This window comes from Octopus sinensis, linkage group LG26, assembly GCF_006345805.1.
Source record: "Octopus sinensis linkage group LG26, ASM634580v1, whole genome shotgun sequence".
In the NCBI taxonomy this organism is placed as follows: Eukaryota; Metazoa; Mollusca; class Cephalopoda; order Octopoda; family Octopodidae; genus Octopus; species Octopus sinensis.
This window is the reverse complement of record NC_043022.1, coordinates 3,761,103-3,780,071: the sequence shown is the minus strand read 5'-3', so window position 1 is coordinate 3,780,071 and position 18,969 is coordinate 3,761,103. Positions and strand designations below refer to the sequence as shown.

General features: G+C 36.7%; 1 protein-coding gene across 2 annotated transcripts in view; it reads left to right on the top strand.

Moving 5' to 3' along the window:
• Nucleotides 1–4,625: 4,625 nt before the first annotated feature.
• The window catches only part of LOC115224855 (TNF receptor-associated factor 4), a 113,185-nt gene continuing 98,841 nt past the window's right edge, over nucleotides 4,626–18,969 (top strand). The window contains exon 1 of one of the 2 annotated variants that reach the window (XM_029795803.2): nucleotides 4,626–5,711. In XM_029795803.2, coding sequence (XP_029651663.1) covers nucleotides 5,569–5,711 — 143 coding nt within the window. In that variant the 5' untranslated portion in view covers nucleotides 4,626–5,568. The remainder of the gene's footprint in view (nucleotides 5,712–18,969) is intronic. The other variant, XM_029795804.2, reaches the window with a different exon arrangement.

Here is an 18,969-nt window from a genome sequence, read left to right as displayed (position 1 = left end):
AATCGACTAGCCCCCCCCCCCCAAAAAAAAATTTTCAAGGCTTTGTACCTAGAGCAGAAATAATTATTAAGGAGGCAAAAGGCAGCAAGCTGACAGAATCATTAACCTGCCAGGTAAAACGCTCAGCGGCATTTCGTCCGTCTTTACGTTCCGAGTTCAAATTCCGCCGAAGTCCACTTTGCTTTCATCCTTTGGGGTTCAATAAAATAAGTAACAGTAGAGAACTGAGGTTGATGTAATCGACGACTTACCCACGCCCTCGAATTGCTGGCGTTGTGCTAAAATTTGAAACCATTTATTACTGCCTCTATGCTGTCGCTTGACGTATTAGAAATAGCAGCCACATCTCACTCATATTACACTTTTCTATCCTGATAAGGGAGGACACGTTTAATAATAATGAAATTATTGTATACAGTGTTCAGGTGCACCACAACTTGTCAGACAGTGCATATAAAGTACATGCAGTAATGTAAAAATGTCTGGGAAGTGAACAATGTATGAGTCAGATACATGCTTGTGTGTGTATGGAGGGGAGAAAATCAAGTGTAGTGTTGGCGAATCTCAGGAAGCATGGAAGTCTTGAAGGATGCAGTGCTCCGACAACTAACAACCGATGCCGGCAGTTTGTTCCATGCTTCAGCAACTCTCAGCGTGAAAAAATGTTTCCTGAAGTCATGTAGTAATTGTAGATTACTAAAAGACGCCGATAGAATAAAGATAAAGTGAATTGTTAGCACAGTAAACTTTTGCGGGGGAAATTGGTTGAAATAATTGAGAAATAATACACAGGTTGTGTTTCAATCATTTCATTTCATTTTGAAATGTGGGAAACAACGGAAAAGAGCAACCAAACCTCCCTCGAATCACGAGAATGGACTTATTAGACATACATACTTCTATACAAATACCGTTAATCCTCGGGTATAGTAAGCCCTTGAGTATAATATGCAGGTGGTTTTTAAGGGGCTGTACCTCTGAAAATGCTAAACCTTGTGTATAATACGCATCCCTTCTCTAACTTGAGCCAATGAGGTCTATATGACGTTCTTGGTTTTGTAAAAATGTATAGAGTAACGTCCTTTATTATTATTGTATATATAACATAATGCAAACGTGTAGCTTTTTTGTGCATTTTGTTTGCAGAAAATAAAGAAATAACAGTAATAACGTTTAATAACTGTTGCTTTCTGCAAGTTATGGATGATTCTTTTATGACTTCATTGCTTTCAGGCTTAGCTTAAGGTATTTTCGCATTCGACATCACAAAATGCGTCTGAATAAACATTGCCGGACGGCAAATAGAGACTCGGACATACCTTAGAAAATAATTTTCATTTTTAACCTCGTGTATAATACGCACTAGGGATTTTTACCTTTAAATTTTTTTGGGGGAAATGCGGATTATACTCGAGGATTTACGGTACTTTGTTAATGGTTGGAATGGCCTTTGGGGGATTGGAGTTTTGCTTGATTAGGGTTGATCTGGACTAAATAATAAGAAAATATTATTAGTCGAGAATACTTCTTTCTCTACTCTAATGTCAGAGTTCACCACCACCACCACCATCACCACCACCACCTCCCAACCACTACCACCATCGTCCCACCATTACTGCAACTACCACCACCAACACCACCACCACCACCGCCACTACCATCATCATCACCATCGTACCCACTACAATCACCATCATCATCATCATCAACATCGTCATTACCACGACCATCATCATCGTCATCGTCGTCGTCATCGTGACGGCAGCCATTGTTTCTATAAGACACATTGTCATTGATACACTTTCATCATATTTTAAGGCACTTATTGACTTTATGTCAGGGATTTCAATATTTGATTTCTGTCATTTGAACAAAAGTCATAAGACACTCTTTATCTTCTGTGAGGTGTGTAGGTAAGTGTGGGTGAACATATATATACGTACATACATGTACTTACACACACACACACACACACACACACACACACACACACACACACACACACACACACACACACACACACACACACACGCACGCACATACATACACACACGCGCACAATGCCGGTGACCCAGCATGGCCACATCTCGCGGACTGAAACACGAGAATATGTGTGCGTGCGCGTCTGTGTGTATCGATATATATATATCTTTATATATAAAAGTGAAGTTGTGTGCTGTCTGTCTCCTACGATTTAGATTCCTAACTACTCCCACATTTTGCGGTGCAGTTTAACCAAAACCGGGTATCTTATAGTCGTGATTCATATCGAGCCCTTCTGGGTATTAGCGCGCGTCTACGATGAGTCTACGACTAAAAAAAAAATTACCATAATTTTTTCCCATTTTTAATGCATTTTTTTGCTATTATATAAAGGAAGTAACTCTCTAAAAATGCTTATATAATTATTTCCCTTACAAACCCGAGCAACGCCGGGCGATACTGCTAGTATATATATATATAACCATGTGTGTGTGTGTCTGTCTGTGCATGTGTGTTTGTGTGTGACGTTCACAGAGAAAAAGTTGAGTTTCACGAAGTTGCTTCTCTGTTGAGTTATACATACATACACACACGACCGCGTGTGTACCGTTGGCGATTTTTTTCCCTCCGTCTTCCCTTCTCTGGATCTTCCCTTTTCCTGTGTTTCCGAGGAAGAGCTCCGCTCGAAACGTTAAACCCTCCTTCTTCCCTTCCTTCCTGAGCGTCCAATAATACTATATTTGTTCCACGTCCTCGCGTTGTTGTGTTTTCATGTTTGGATTAACTATATAATATATATATATTATATATATATAAACATCTTATAATTAAGGGCTGTTTATACTTTAACCGTAAAGTTTTTTTTTAATATACTGCCACGCTTTTTGATGGAATCCTTTTCTGTAGAGAAAGGGACTTCATCCTATATTGTTAGTATATATATATATATATATATATATATATATATATATATATATATATATATATATATATATATATATATAGTATTACGGAGATGTACTCGCATAGCAAGTATTTGATCTGAGATCGTGTGCTGAAAACGAAAACAATTGCAGCGTGGAAGGTGTTATAAGCCATTTAAGAAACACACAAAAGCCGTTCGATTCCCTTCAACATTTAAGTTTAATTGTCAAAATATTTTCGTCGCTAAAATCCGCGACCTTTCACTGACAAAGTCCGTTCTGTTGTGTTATATATATATATGTGTAATATATAATATATATATATATATATATAATAGATATATATATATATATATATATATATATGTATATATATATATATATATATATATATATATACATATATATATATATATATATAGAGGAGAGAGAGAGAGAGAGAGAGGAAAGATATTGTGTGTGTGTGTGTGTGTATAAGTGAAGAGCTTCACCAGAACTCTCATACACTATTTCTATAATATTGGAGAATATGCTTCAGGAAAACCCATGTGTGTGTGTATGACAAGGTCGCCTTAGAAATGTTGCCTGCTTACTTCATACCTTACAAAACACTCCCACGCAAGGACCTACCTACAACTTAGTTCACTTTTCCGTTCTTTTCTTCTATTTAATTTTTAAATACTACTACTTCTACTACTACTACTACTACTACTACTACTACTACTACTACTAATAATAATAATAATAATAATAATAATAAAAATAATAATAATCCTTTCTACTATAGGCTCAAGGCCTGAAATTTGGGGGAAGGGGCTAAGTCGATTACATCGACCCCAGTGCGTAACTGGTACTTAATTTATCGACCCCGAAAGGATGAAAGGCAAAGTCGACCTCGGTGGAATTTGAACTCAGAAAGTAACGACGTCCAGCGTGCTAACGATTCTGCCTTAATAATAATAATAATAATAATAATAATAATAATAATAATAATAATAATAATGATAATAGTAATAATAATAATAATAATAATGGTAATAATAATCCTTTCTACTAAAGGATAAGGCCTTAAATTTGTGGGAGAGGCTAGTCGATTACATCGACCCCAGTGTTTCACTGGTACCTTATTTATCGACCCCGAGAGGATGAAAGGCAAAGCCGACCACGTCGGAAACGGACGAAATGCCTCTAAGCACTTTATCCAGCGAGCAAGCAGTTCTCCCAGTTTACCACCCTTCCTCAAATTTTGGCACAGGGCCAGAAGAAGCTTTTGAAAGGAGAGGACGAGTCGATTACATCGAACCCTAGTGTTTAGCAGGTACTTATTTTATCAACCCCGAATGAATGAAAAATAAAGTCGACCTCGGTGGAATTTGAACACAGAACTTAAAGACGGGCGAAATGCTGTTAAACATTTTGTCCGATGTTAATAATACCATAACGGTTTCTGACAGAAGCACAGGACCAGCAGTTTTTGAGGGCAGGTACCCCCATCAACCCTAAGAGGTATAATAATAATAACAGCACAACAGGGTATCACGAGGAAGTGGAGTAGTTTTTTTTAATGTTATTTTATTTTTATTTTCATTATTTTCTCAATTAAAACGAAGTACTTAAGTTTTCCCCTCTCTCAAGTGACGTAGCAGCTCGTAAGTAGTTTCGTCCAGAGAGAGGGGTGGAAGGATGTCAGTAGAGAAACCAACTCAACAGGCAGCGAAAAAGTAGCGACAGTCAGTCGTCAGTCGTAGGGAAGGAAGCCTTTATCTCCTACAGAGTATAGAAAAAAACATGCCGGGGTTTATATTTATGACTGCTTAAAACATATTTATACATACATACCTACCTGGTTTACCTTACAGCTATCGCAATTTCGGCCAGTGGTGGGGGAGATATTAGATATATATAGATACATATATATCAATGCCAACCACAGGTATGAACTTTAATGCCTAACTGATGAGACAGACCTTAAGTTTTCGTTACGAAACCAATATATATATATTGTGTGTGTATAAAATAAATAATTACAGAGGATATATTTATTTATACATACCGGGATGATATCAAATATATTCGTATGAACCCCCCACCAAAAGCAAAAACAAAGATGTTTTTCGTAACTCAATTATTAAACGTTGACGGATTACCGACGCAAAGTACACATTTTTTACAGTCTTAATTCATTACATTTCGTAATTAAACAGTTATTTAAAAGAATTTCATCGTATGAGATACCAATTATTTATTGCATATGTATATCAAATCTTTTTTAAATAATTTTAACATAAATCGGTTGCCTTTGTATATTTAATAACAAAACTTAAGGTTAACCCTCTTCGAAGTTTACAATCCAACACACACACACATATATATATGTATATATATGTATTCTAGGATTTCAGCCTGGAGGCGATAATTAACAACCGACCCCCCCACCCACACATATATATGTATATATATGTATTCTAGGATTTCAGCCTGGAAGAGATAATTAACAACTGACCCCCACACACACATATATATATATGTATATATATGTATTCTAGGATTTCAGCCTGGAAGATATAATTAACAACTGACTATTATACAACAATAATAATAATTTTGAAAATCCCAAAGTGATATTTTGGTTAAAAATTACCAGTGGCACCAATACTAAATAATGCCTGGATATAATTTATCTTTCGTCAATAAACTAAGTCGGCGCTGTATCTGTCCCCTGTGCCGTCTTCCTATGAAGGATCCCGTAGTTATCACAACTTGTGGACACAGGTTCTGTGATGTTTGTCTCCAGGAATTCCTCAGGTATGGAAACAAAAGTAATTAATAATTTACCTGACAGATTTGTTTTGTAACTTTTAATCGTTGTTCTTAAAATTTATTCTTATTTGTGTTTCTTCCTATGTATGTATGTATGTATGTATATATAATATATATATATATATATATATATTATGTATAATAATATATATATATGTATATATAATATATATATATATATGTATATATAATATATATATATATATATATATATATACAATCACACGTCTATGTATGCGTGTCTACTTTTTTTTTATACCTGTATGTATACTTACGCATCTGTGAGCGTGTATTTTAGTTACACCTGGATGTATGTACGTTAATTCACGTGTTTGTGTGTGCGCGCGTGTATATTTATTTACATTTACGTGTGTGTGTGTATATATATATATTATTTACATCGCTATGTTTCTATACACATCTGTGTGAGCGTGTATATTAATTTACGTATGTATGTATGTATGAATCTATACATCTGTGTGCGCGTGTATATATATTATTTACATCTCTATATATACACATCTGTGTGTATAAGAAATATATTTCTTTACGTATGTATGTATGAATCTATACATCTGTGTGTGCGTGTGTATATATATTTACACATTTGTTTGTGTGTACATTTTCACACCTGTTCGTACATTAATCTAAAATTTTGTGTGTGTGTATATATATATATATATTTACGCCCTTCTCTGTGTGTATGCGCGCACATTGACAACTTTGCGTGTTTATATATTTATGTACACCTGTGTATGCGTGTGTATTCCTTACCTCTATGTATATTTTTTGTATTCATTTTCTCACCTTTGTGTGCTCACGTTAATTACAACTTTGTATGCGCGTATATTTAATTACACCTGTGTATATATGTGTATACATTATACCTGTGTGCGCGTGCTTTTTTTTAAATTCACACCTCTGTAGGTGTGTATACATGTATTTACAACTGTGTGTATGTTTATACGCACACGTTCTGTATATCTACCTTTATTTACACCTATGCGTGTGTGTTTATCCGTACACGTGTGTATGTGTACGTCTATATCTTGGTGTATGTCCATTCGAGCTAGTATGATTGTTTACAGTTACTTACACCTGTATGTGTGTGTTTAGATGCGGATGTATACACATCTATTTATATTTGCGTGTGTGTTTAAACGTGCACATGTATAGATGTATTTATGTTTATATATTTTCTCTTTCCTGTCTTCATTTGAGCAAAGAGGCAGATCCACCCTTCGACCGACTTCACTAAATTATCACCTTACCTTCATCACAATGTACTTTCTATCTGTCTCTCAGTAATCTATCTATCTATCTATCTATCTATATGTCTGTCTGTCTGTCTCTCTATCTGTCTGTCTGTCTGTCTGTCTGTCTCTGTCTATCTGTCTATCGATCTGTCTATCTGTCTATCTGTCTGTCTATCTATCTGTCTATCTATCTATCTGTCTATCTATCTATCTATCTGTCTGTCTGTCTGTCTGTCTATCTGTCTGTCTATCTATCTATCTATCTGTCTATCTATCTCTGTCTATCTATCTATCTATCTGTCTGTCTGTCTGTCTGTCTGTCTGTCTGTCTGTCTATCTATCTATCTATCTATCTATCTATCTATCTATATGTCTGTCTGTCTGTCTCTCTATCTGTCTATCGATCTGTCTATCTGTCTATCTGTCTGTCTCTCTATCTGTCTATCTATCTATCTATCTGTCTATCTATCTATCTGTCTGTCTGTCTGTCTGTCTGTCTATCTATCTGTCTATCTATCTATCTATCTATCTGTCTATCTATCTATCTATCTGTCTATCTATCTATCTATCTATCGATCTGTCTGTCTGTCTGTCTGTCGATCTATCTGTGTGTATAAGTGTGTATGTATACGTATGTGTGAGTGCATATGTGGAATTCCTGTAACATAGAAGGGGAGGTTTTCTAGTGTAATCCGTAATCCTTCCCACCCGAACCGAAACTATATCTTTATATGTGGGTATGTGTATGTATAAATGTAAGCGTGTGCCTATATATATATATATATATATATATATATATATATATACACACACACACACACACATACATATACATATACACACACGCATCATGCCCGAAACTCGGCTCTTGTAACCGTTTTTGTAACTTAGTTCGTATCAAAATGTACAAAAATTACAGGTACTCATGTACTGAGTTGTATTTCGACTATTTTGCCCCTCACCTGTTTTCATCCAGTGTTTTCTGAGAATTTGAACCACATTTATTAAAACTGGGGAAGGTCGATTTATGAGATTACCTTATGGGGATTAATATTTTAAAGAGGTCATAGGCCAACAGATTTTCGGGATCTGATGATACGAGGTAAAGCTGAAAACCCTTTATGGACGGGAAAGCTAAGGTAATCCTCATAAACCGACCTTCCCCATTTTTAATATATACTGCTCTACATCTTAGAGGGTGCTTCTTTTACCAGGTTTATGTTTTATGAAACTCGGGTCCGTGTGTATCATGAGTTGAAGACGGGGAGGATGACTCCCCTCCACAAATACTGAGAGGACACAGATAGTGTGTCTATAGCCAGCTGGAGGAGATATCTTCCTGGGGCTACAAACTACAGTAGCATCCACCCTTAGGGGTTAGCCATATTCAAATGGCAAATATGCGTCACGATATATATATATATATATAAAATACAAAGTGGGACAAGAACGCAAAACATCCGGACAACTAGGTGATACAAAAAGGGACAACAAAACATCCAGATAGACGATACAAAGAAAACAAGGGCGGGTCATTCGAAGCTTTCTATCCTCAGTCAAGAACCAGGTCATCCTCGCAATTTCGGCTGATTAAAATATATATATATATATATATACACGCACACACATATATACGGAGAGAGAGAGAGAAGTGAAATATGTTTTGTATGGTATTTAATATACCTGTATTTGTCTATGGTGTTCAAATAAATGTTTACTGGTCATTTCGAGTTATTTCTCTTAGCTCGTTATGTACACACACACACACACATAGATACATGCAGTGTTTTGGGGGTTAATAGACCGAAGCAAAGGTTCTCAATGTTTGTTTATTCGTTCGAAACCGTTGTGACTCAAAACTTTGTGTGTGTTATGTGTGTGTGTGCATTAGCCTCTCTGTGTGTGTGTGTGTGTGTGGTGTGTGCATATATACGTGTATATATGTGTGTGTGTCTTGTTGCTATTTCCCCTAATAACAATGATTCTTTTGTTCCATATTTCTTCCTATGACCCCTTATTTTTTTTATCCAAACCCATCATATAGATCGATCGATTTGGCTGTTGATAATAATTCTTCTGTGGAAACGGTGCCGCTTCCTCCCCGCAAATCAACATTTTAATTACATTCCCTGCTTTATCCAGGGCCCATCGTGTCTAGAGTATGTTCGAGTGGGCGTGTACACGTGTGTGTATGTGTGTGTGCATGTACATATGGGTGGGTATATGTAAATGTGTACATCTGTGAATGGGCGTGTGTATGCGTGTACGTGTGTATGTATAGGTGTGTGTGAGTGCGTGTGTAAATGTGTATACGTGTATTTTTCGGGTGGGCATGTGATTGTATTTATGGTTGTGTGTGTGTACGTGTACGCGCGTTTGGGCAATCTTTCGTCTCTAGTAGACCTTTCCGTCGATTTCCGTAAAAAAATTTTTTTTTTTTACATATGGCTTGCGGGAACTTTTGAAGTAATGAGAGCGCGAAGAGGCTAAGAGAAAAGCGATTTGATGACGAGGGAAGTTCTTTTGAAGTTAACCGGCATGGCAGCATTGATGTACATGTGTGTGTGGGTGTGTGTTTGATGGGGTGTGGGAGACAGACATATTTTGTGTAAGTGAAGGTGCTTCTGTTAGTGTGTGTGAGAAACAGAGTCAATGTGTGAAAAGAAAGAGATAACTCTGAATTTTTTACTCGGTGTATGTGTATTAATGTATATTACTTCAAAAGTTCCCGCAAGCCCATATGTAAAAAAAAAAATTTTTTTACGGAAATCGACGGAAAGGTCTACTAGAGACGAAAGATCGCCCGCGTTTGTATTAGTGTGTTAATGTGTGTGTTTGTGTGAGTTTGTGCTTGTGTGCGTATGTATGTGCGTGTGTATAAATGTTTGTGCTTGTATGATTATATGTGTGTGTTTGCGTATGTATGTCTGTGTGTTTGCGTATGTATGTCTGTGTGTTTGGGTCCCAGCACATCGAATTTTTAAACGGTGTTCGATTCCTTACGCTTACACTAACCATTAATGCTCCAAGGAAAGGCATGCATGTCACAAAATCGTTCGTTTTCACGCCTCATCCATTGGCAGAGTAACACACACTTTAATGCAGGAGACACGGGTTCGATCTAGCAGCAGCGATAAAGAAATGTTTTTTAGCCTCAGATCGACACAGACGAAGTAGATTCTTGGCATCGAAGACCTTCCAACCGTAACCATCCCAGCATTTTTGTTTTCTTTATGCAGAGTTTGTCTGAGACTGGCAGAACTACACATTGGTATTGCCCCACCTTTTTTTGCTTTCTTTTTTTCACAGAAATTTGTGGTAATAAATTCGAGATGGCGAAGAATGATGTGAAATTCCTTCAAAGAATTTGATTGTGTGGGTTCTGGGTTCAGTCCGACTGGATGGCATTATGGACAAAGTGCTTTCTATTATAGAAGCCTTGTGCGAGGATTTGGTGGACGGAAACAGGAAAAAACCCAGTGTGTCTGTCTGCCTGCTCCTCCATCGCTTGACAACTTGGTGTTGGTTTGTTTACGTCCACCGTAGCGTTGTGGTTCGTTAAGAGAGACCAATGGAATACCAGACTTCAAAAACATTTTTCTTTAAAATACTGGGGACCATTTGTTTGGTTAAAACCATTCAAAGTTGTGCCCCAGTATGGCCACAATCCAGTGACAGAAACAAGTATAAGATAAGAGATAATTGTAACATACACCCTGGAAAACGTCTCTGCAAAATCTCATTCCTATAGATGCATTTTTCAGAAAGTTATGGCGAATCTTAGTTTTTTTTTTTTAAAGGTTATTCAGCTGCTGTTTCTAGCAAAATAGAAAGACTACATTGCGCACTCTGTTCGTTTCACTCCAGTGATTAAAATTATATCGAACTAGTCTACCAATCAACTTCAATATCGATTATAGTAAGATAAATGTCACATATTTACACAAATGTTTACGACATATATATATATTTCTTTATTGCCCACAAGGGGCTAAACATAGAGGGGACAAACAAGGACAGACAAAGGGATTAAGTCGATTACATCGACCCCAGTGCGAAACTGGTACCTTATAATATATATATATATATATTATATATATATATATATATATATATTATATCGTAAATAATGGATTGGTTGGCCAAAACTTCGAAGTCACTGTCTTGCTTAAGAATAATAAATTTCAACTCTGCCAAAGTATAGGGTAACCCAAAATTGTTTTTATTATAAATGAACATAAAAACAAACATTGTGTGTATAGGTGTGTGTGTGTGTGTGTGTTTTGCCTAGTTCCAGTCAGCCCTCATCAAACAGACTTCAGGTTGGAGGTGTTCCAGCCATGACCATACATCTTGTATAGCTTGGACTACATTGTCTAGTGTGTCCTATGATGGGGGGAAATTTTGGCTGCTGTTTCTAGCAAGTTGAGGCATCTCTGTGTATGTAGCCATCTTGTTAGTAAATATAGTGGGGACTTGTATTTCGGAACACATATGAACCAAATGTGACCTTCACATCGAGTCCCCCCCCCCTGCCCAATATCAGAACCCTACTTGACCTGACGTACTAGGAGAAAAAGCAGCTAAATCACAGTCTACTATTTTTATTTTTTATTTGCTTCTGTCATTTGAGTGTGGCCATGCTGGGGCACCACTTTGAAGAATTTTTAGTTGAATGAACTAACTCCAGTACATATTTTTAAAACCTGGTACTCATTCTATTAATCTCTTCTGCCAAACCACTAAGTTATAGGAATGTAAACAAAACAACACCAGTTGTCAAGTAGCAGTGGTTCACACACATACAACACCCACAAGGCTAAGGCTTTTATGGATGCGAAACCATTGGTCACTTTATGACCAGACATTAACTTAATTATCTTTAATATATATTATGGAGGTGTACTTGCATAGCAAGTGACCTGTACTGAGATTGTGTGCTGGAACGAAAACAATTGCAGTGTGGAAGGTGTTTATAAGACATTTAAGAAACACACAAAACAGATTCACTTCAACATTTAAATTTAATTTGTCAAAATATTTTCGTCGCTTTGAGACCACGACCTGTTCACTGACAAAGCTTCGTGCTGCATCTCATATATATATGTATATATACATATATATATATATATGTTCGCGTCCGTTGCCAGCCTCGGCTGGCCACCGTGCCGGTGACAAGTAAAAGCACCGTCCGTTCGTGGCCGGTTGCCAGCTCTGTCTGGCCCCGTGTCGGTGGCACGTAAAAGCACATCCGTTCGTGTCCGTTGCCAGCATCGCCTGGCCCCGTGCGGTGTGACACGTAAAAGCACCATCCGTTCGTGGCCGTTCGCCAGCTCTGTCTGGCACCTGTGCAGGTGGCACGTAAAAAAAACACCACTACACTCGCGGAGTGGTTGGCGTTAGGAAGGGCATCCAGCCGTAGAAACACTGCCAGATCTGACTGGGCCTGATGCAGCCTTCTGGTTTCCCAGACCCCAGTTGACCCGTCCAACCCATGCTAGCATGGAAAGCGGACGCTAAACGATGATGATGATGATGATGATGATACATATACATACATCTCATATATATATATATATACACATCTCATATATATATATATATATATATAATATATATATATAACATATACATACTTATACACACACACACACAATAGACTTGTTTCATTTTATGCCTACCAAATCCACTCACAAGGCTTCCGTCTGCCTGAGGCTGTAGTAGAAGACACATGCCCAAGGTGCTGTGCAGTAGGACTGAACCTGGAGCCATGTGGTTGGGAAGCAAACACCTTACCATGCAGCCACGGCTGCACCTATTGTAAAAAATAAAGAAAAAATAGATAGATAGAAATGTCTGAGAGTGGTAGTGTGTCTTTGAAAGTCATTGCGAAAACAAACCCAATTCCAACCGGCCATGCTCTATTAAAAATCATGGACCTGTTCACACTCCACCCCACTCCACCCGTGTCATTCCCTCCTGCCCTCACTCTTCCTCATCCCCCTCTCTTTCCCTTCCACCTCAGCCAGCTTGCTCATTAAAAAACCGATAATTGATTGTTAGCTCTTTAGAAGTATCTGCTGGTATGTACTAGTTGAGCAGTGGAACTGAAAACATACCAAGTGTTGTTTTAACGTATAATAGGACTATTTGGTCAGCTGACCAGTAAAGATGTCAGGCTGGAAAGAAGAGGAGAGAGAAGGGGAAGCGGAGAGGAAAGGTGGTAGTGGTAGTGGCAGTGCCAGTTGACAATGGGACCTTCTGTTCATTTACTAACAGACTCATAGATAAAAGTGGGTGGAGAGAATTATTATTATTATTATTATTATTAAGGCGCAGAAGTGGCTGTGTGGTAAGTAGCTTGCTTACCAACCACATGGTTTCAGGTTCAGTCCCACTGCATGGCATCTTGGGCAAGTGTCTTCTGCTATAGCCCCGGGCCGACCAATGTCTTGTGAGTGGATTTGGTAGACGGAAACTGAAAGAAGCCCGTCGTATATATGTATATATATATATATATGTATGTGTGTGTATATGTTTGTGTGTCTGTGTTTGACCCCTAGCATTGCTTGACAACCGAAGCTGGGGTGTTTACGTCCCCATCACTTAGCGGTTCGGCAAAAAGAGACCGACAGAATAAGTACTGGGCTTACAAAAAATAAGTCCCGGGGTCGATTTGCTCGACTAAAGGCGGTGCTCCAGCATGGCCGCAGTCAAATGACTGAAACAAGTAAAAGAGAGTAAGGTGGGGAGCGGGCAGAATCCCCATGCAGGGCGAAATGCTTAGCGGTATTTCACCTGTCACCATGTTCAAATTCTGCCAAGGTTGACTTTGCTTTCCATCCTCTCGGGGTCAATTAAATAAATACCAGTTATGCACTGGGGTTGATGATAATCAATGTAATCCCCTCCTCCAAGATGCCCTTGTAGCAAAAATTTGAAATCATCATCATTTTGTCCCTTTATGTTTTATAATCATGTGTGTCAGCCCTTGTGGCCAATAAAAAGAATAAATTATTATTATTATTATTATTACTATTATAGTTAAGGCAGTGAACTGGCAGAATCGTTAGCTACTTTCTGAGTTCAAATTCCTCTGGGTTCAACTTTGCCTTTCCGTCTTGCAGGTTGTTAAAATAAGTACCAGTTGAACACTGGGGTCGATGTAATCAACTCATCTCCTCTCCCCAATTTACTGCCCATGTGGCAAACTTTGAAACCATTATTATTATTATTATAGTTATTAAGCTGGCAGAATCGTTTGCACACCAGGCAGAATGTGCTTTTTACGTGGCACCATCACCGGTGCTTTTTACGTGGCACCATCACCGGCTCTTTTTACGTGGCACCATCACCGGCTCTTTTTATGTAGCACCATCACTGGTGCTTTTTTACGTGGCACCATCACTGACTCTTTGTACGTGACACTATCACCGGCTCTTTTTATGTGGCACCATCACCGGCTCTTTTTATGTGGCACCATCACCGGCTCTTTTTATGTGGCACCATCACCGGCTCTTTTTATGTGGCACCATCACTGGCTCTTTTTACGTGGCACCATCACCGGCTCTTTTTATGTGGCACCATCACTGGCTCTTTTTACGTGGCACCATCACTGGCTCTTTTTACGTGGCACCATCACCGGCTCTTTTTATGTGGCACCATCACTGGTGCTTTTTATGTGGCACCATCACTGGTGCTTTTTACGTGGCACCATCACTGGTGCTTTTTATGTGGCACCATCACTGGTGCTTTTTACGTGGCACCATCACCGGCTCTTTTTATGTGGCACCATCACTGGTGCTTTTTTATGTGGCACCATCACCGGCTCTTTTTATGTGGCACCATCACCGGCTCTTTTTACGTGGCACCATCACTGGCTCTTTTTACGTGGCACCATCACCAGAGTTTTTTACGTGGCACCATCACTGGTGCTTTGTATGTGACACCATCACCAGCTCCTTTTATGTGGCACCATCACCAGTTCTTTGTCCATAGCACCAGTGCCAGTGTTCTTCATGTGGCACCAGCACCCACACCAATGCTTTTCATGTAGCTCCTTGTTTTTAGGACCTCAGCTCTGTTGTGGTGGGTGGGTCTTCTTGAATACGTATTAGTAAACGATCATTAGATGGTTCAAATTACCTCAATGAAATGCCATTACATGTTTCATGCCTTTAGTGGAAAGGCATGACTATCAAAACATCTCCGTTCTTTCTGCTGTAACTTCACAGCTGGAGAGAGAGAGAGAGAGAAGAGAGAAGCTTTAATGAATAATAATTGTTTTGCTTTTGTAGTTTTAAAATTATTTAGCAGAAAAATGCACACAAACATCGCCACATGCATGGAGCATGCAGACACAACAATACATGGACACATACATACATGCAAGCATACATGCATACATACACAAACACATACATGCATATAAACATACATATATACATACATACACATACATGCATACATACACACATACATACACATACATGCATACATACACATACAGATATATATATATATATATATATTATATATATATACATACGTACGTACGTACATGTTTGCATACATCCATACATATATATTTATATATATATATATATATATATATACATGCATACATACACATACATGCATACATACACACATACATACATATAAACATACATATATACTTACATACACATACATACATACACATACATGCATATATATACATACATGCATACACACATACATACACTACATACATACACACACATATGTACATGCATGCATACATCCGTACATATACATACATATATATATATATACATGCATATTAATACAAATTGAAACAAATGAGGGGCCGTATAGCAGGGTACTCCACCCTGAACAACATTAGCCAGATGGTTCACTGAAAGGATATCATCTAACTACTACTACTACTACTACTACTATTACTAAATATTGCTAATAATAAACCTGATGCAATCTGTCTGTGTGAAACCCTTCAGGATAAAAAGAAAGGGATGCTTGAACTTGAAATGTGTGTATGTATGTATAGGTGTGTGTGTGTGTGTGTGTGTGCATGTATAGGCATGTATGTTTAAGTCTTTGTGTGTATACCATATATGTTGACATAAATGGGTGTTTATATGTATTATCTATCTATATCTATTTATCTATACATATATGTGTGTATATATATATATATATGATATGTGTATGTCTATAAATGCATATATTTACATGTATGTATATATATATATATATATATATATATATATATATATATATATATTGATGTGTGTGTCTATAAATGAATATATTTACATGTATGTGTATATATATATAATATATATATATTGATGTGTGTGTCTATAAATGAATATATTTACATGTATGTATATATATATAATATATATATAATATATATATATATATATATATAATGATGGTGTGTGTGTCTATAAATGGATATATTTACATGTATGTATAATATCTCTTTATATGTGTGTGTTTTATTGCATGTATGTTAAATTTCTTCTACACCCCTCTCTATCCCTTCTAATTTCACTCATAACTTTAAAACCCTTGCTCATTACGCCCCCCCCCCCATTTTCATAAAAGCTCTCCACCCTTCCACCAATTCCACCACATCCCTAACCCCTACTCCTTTCTTTCACCCCCTATTTTACACATTGTTCTGTAGCCCCTGTGTTTTCAGCTAGCTCCTTTATACCACACTCACAAACACACTCATATTTTCACACTCGCACTTATGCATTCTCTCGCTTTCACACACACACACACACTCATATAATTGTATTTATACATACATGTAAATTGTACACATTTGTACAAATTGTACATATTTATACATACATGTAATTGTACACAATTGATATTATACATACATGTAATTGTACACAATTGATATTATACATACATGTAAATTGTACACATTTGTACAAATTGTACACATTTATACATACATGTAATTGTACACAATTGATATTATACATACATGTAATTGTACACAATTGATATTATACATACATGTAAATTGTACACATTTGTACAAATTGTACACATTTATACATACATGTAATTGTACACAATTGATATTATACATCATGTAATTGTACACAATTGATATATACATACATGTAAATTGTACACATTGTACAAATTTTACATTTATACATACATGTAATTGTACCAATTGATATTATACATACATGTAGTGTAACCATTGAATTATACATACATGTAAATTGTACACATTTGTACAACAGTGTACACATTATACATACATGTAATTGTACACAATTGATATTTACTATACATGTAAGTACAACAATTGATATTATACATACATGTAAATTGTACACATTTGTACAAATTGTACACATTATACATACATGTAATTGTACACAATTGATTATACATACATGTAATTGTACACAATTGATATTATACATACATGTAAATTGTACACATTTGTACAAATGTACACATTTATACATACATGTAATTGTACACAATTGATATTATACATACATGTAATTGGACACAATTGATATTATACATACATGTAAATTGTACACATTTGTACAAATTGTACAAATTATACATACATGTAATTGGTACACTTGATATTATACATACATTGGTAATTGTACACAATTGATATTATACATACATGTAAATTGTACACATTTGTACAAATTGTACACATTTATACATACATGTAATTGTACACAATTGATATTATACATACATGTAATTGTACACAATTGATATTATACATACTAAATTGTACACATTTGTACAAATGTACACATTTATACATACATGTAATTGTACACAATTGATATTATACATACATGTAATTGTACACAATTGATATTTATATATATACATGTAAATTGTACACATTTGTACAAATTGTACACATTTATACATACATGTAATTGTACACAATTGATATTATACATACATGTAAATTGTACACATAGATGCTGGCACTGAAGCACATGCACACATTTGCATGCATGTACACAATCTTACTCACTTACACACACACACACTAGTATGTGCACATACTCACACGTGTACACTCATGTACAATCTCACACACACACATATACATAGGCGCAGGTGTGGCTGTGTGGTAAGAAGCTTGCTTCCCAACCACATGGTCCCGAGTTCAGTCGCACGTTAGGCAAGTGTCTTCTAATATAGACTTGGGCCATCCAAAGCATTGTCAGTGAATTTAGTAGATGGAAACTGAAAGAAGCTTGTCGTATATATATATATGAATAATTGAGGGTAAAATTAATTAGTTATTAATCAATTTCACCAAGTAGTGTTCAGTATATAAAAGGACCATTTAAGGCGTATTCAAAATATTACATTATATAATTAGGGCTTAGTAAAATAAATTACTTTGCCACATACTGAACTTTCTAGAAATAGCAGCCAAAAAGTTTTTTAGCCATTTCCTCTACTTTAAGAAAAATTCTCCCAGATAATGTTTACTCAAAAATATATATATATATATATATATATATATCATCATCATCGTTTAACGTCTGCTTTCCATGCTAGCATGGGTTGGACGATTTGACTGAGGTCTGGCGAACCAGATTGCTGCACCAGGCTCCAGTCTTGATCTGGCAGAGTTTCTACAGCTGGATGCCCTTCCTAATGCCAACCACTCCGAGAGTTTAGTGGCTGCTTTTATGTGCCACCAGCATGAGGGCCAGTACTGGCAACAACCATGCTCAAATGGCGTTTTTTACATGCCACCTGCACATATATATGTATATATACATATATATACATTTGTGTGTGTCTGTCTGTCCCCCACTTCACTTGACAACTGATGCTGGTGTGTTTATATCCCTGCAACTTAGCAGTTCGGCAAAAGAGACTGATAAAAAGTACTAGGCTTACAAAGAATAAGTCCTGGAGTCAATTTGTTCGACTTAAGGCGA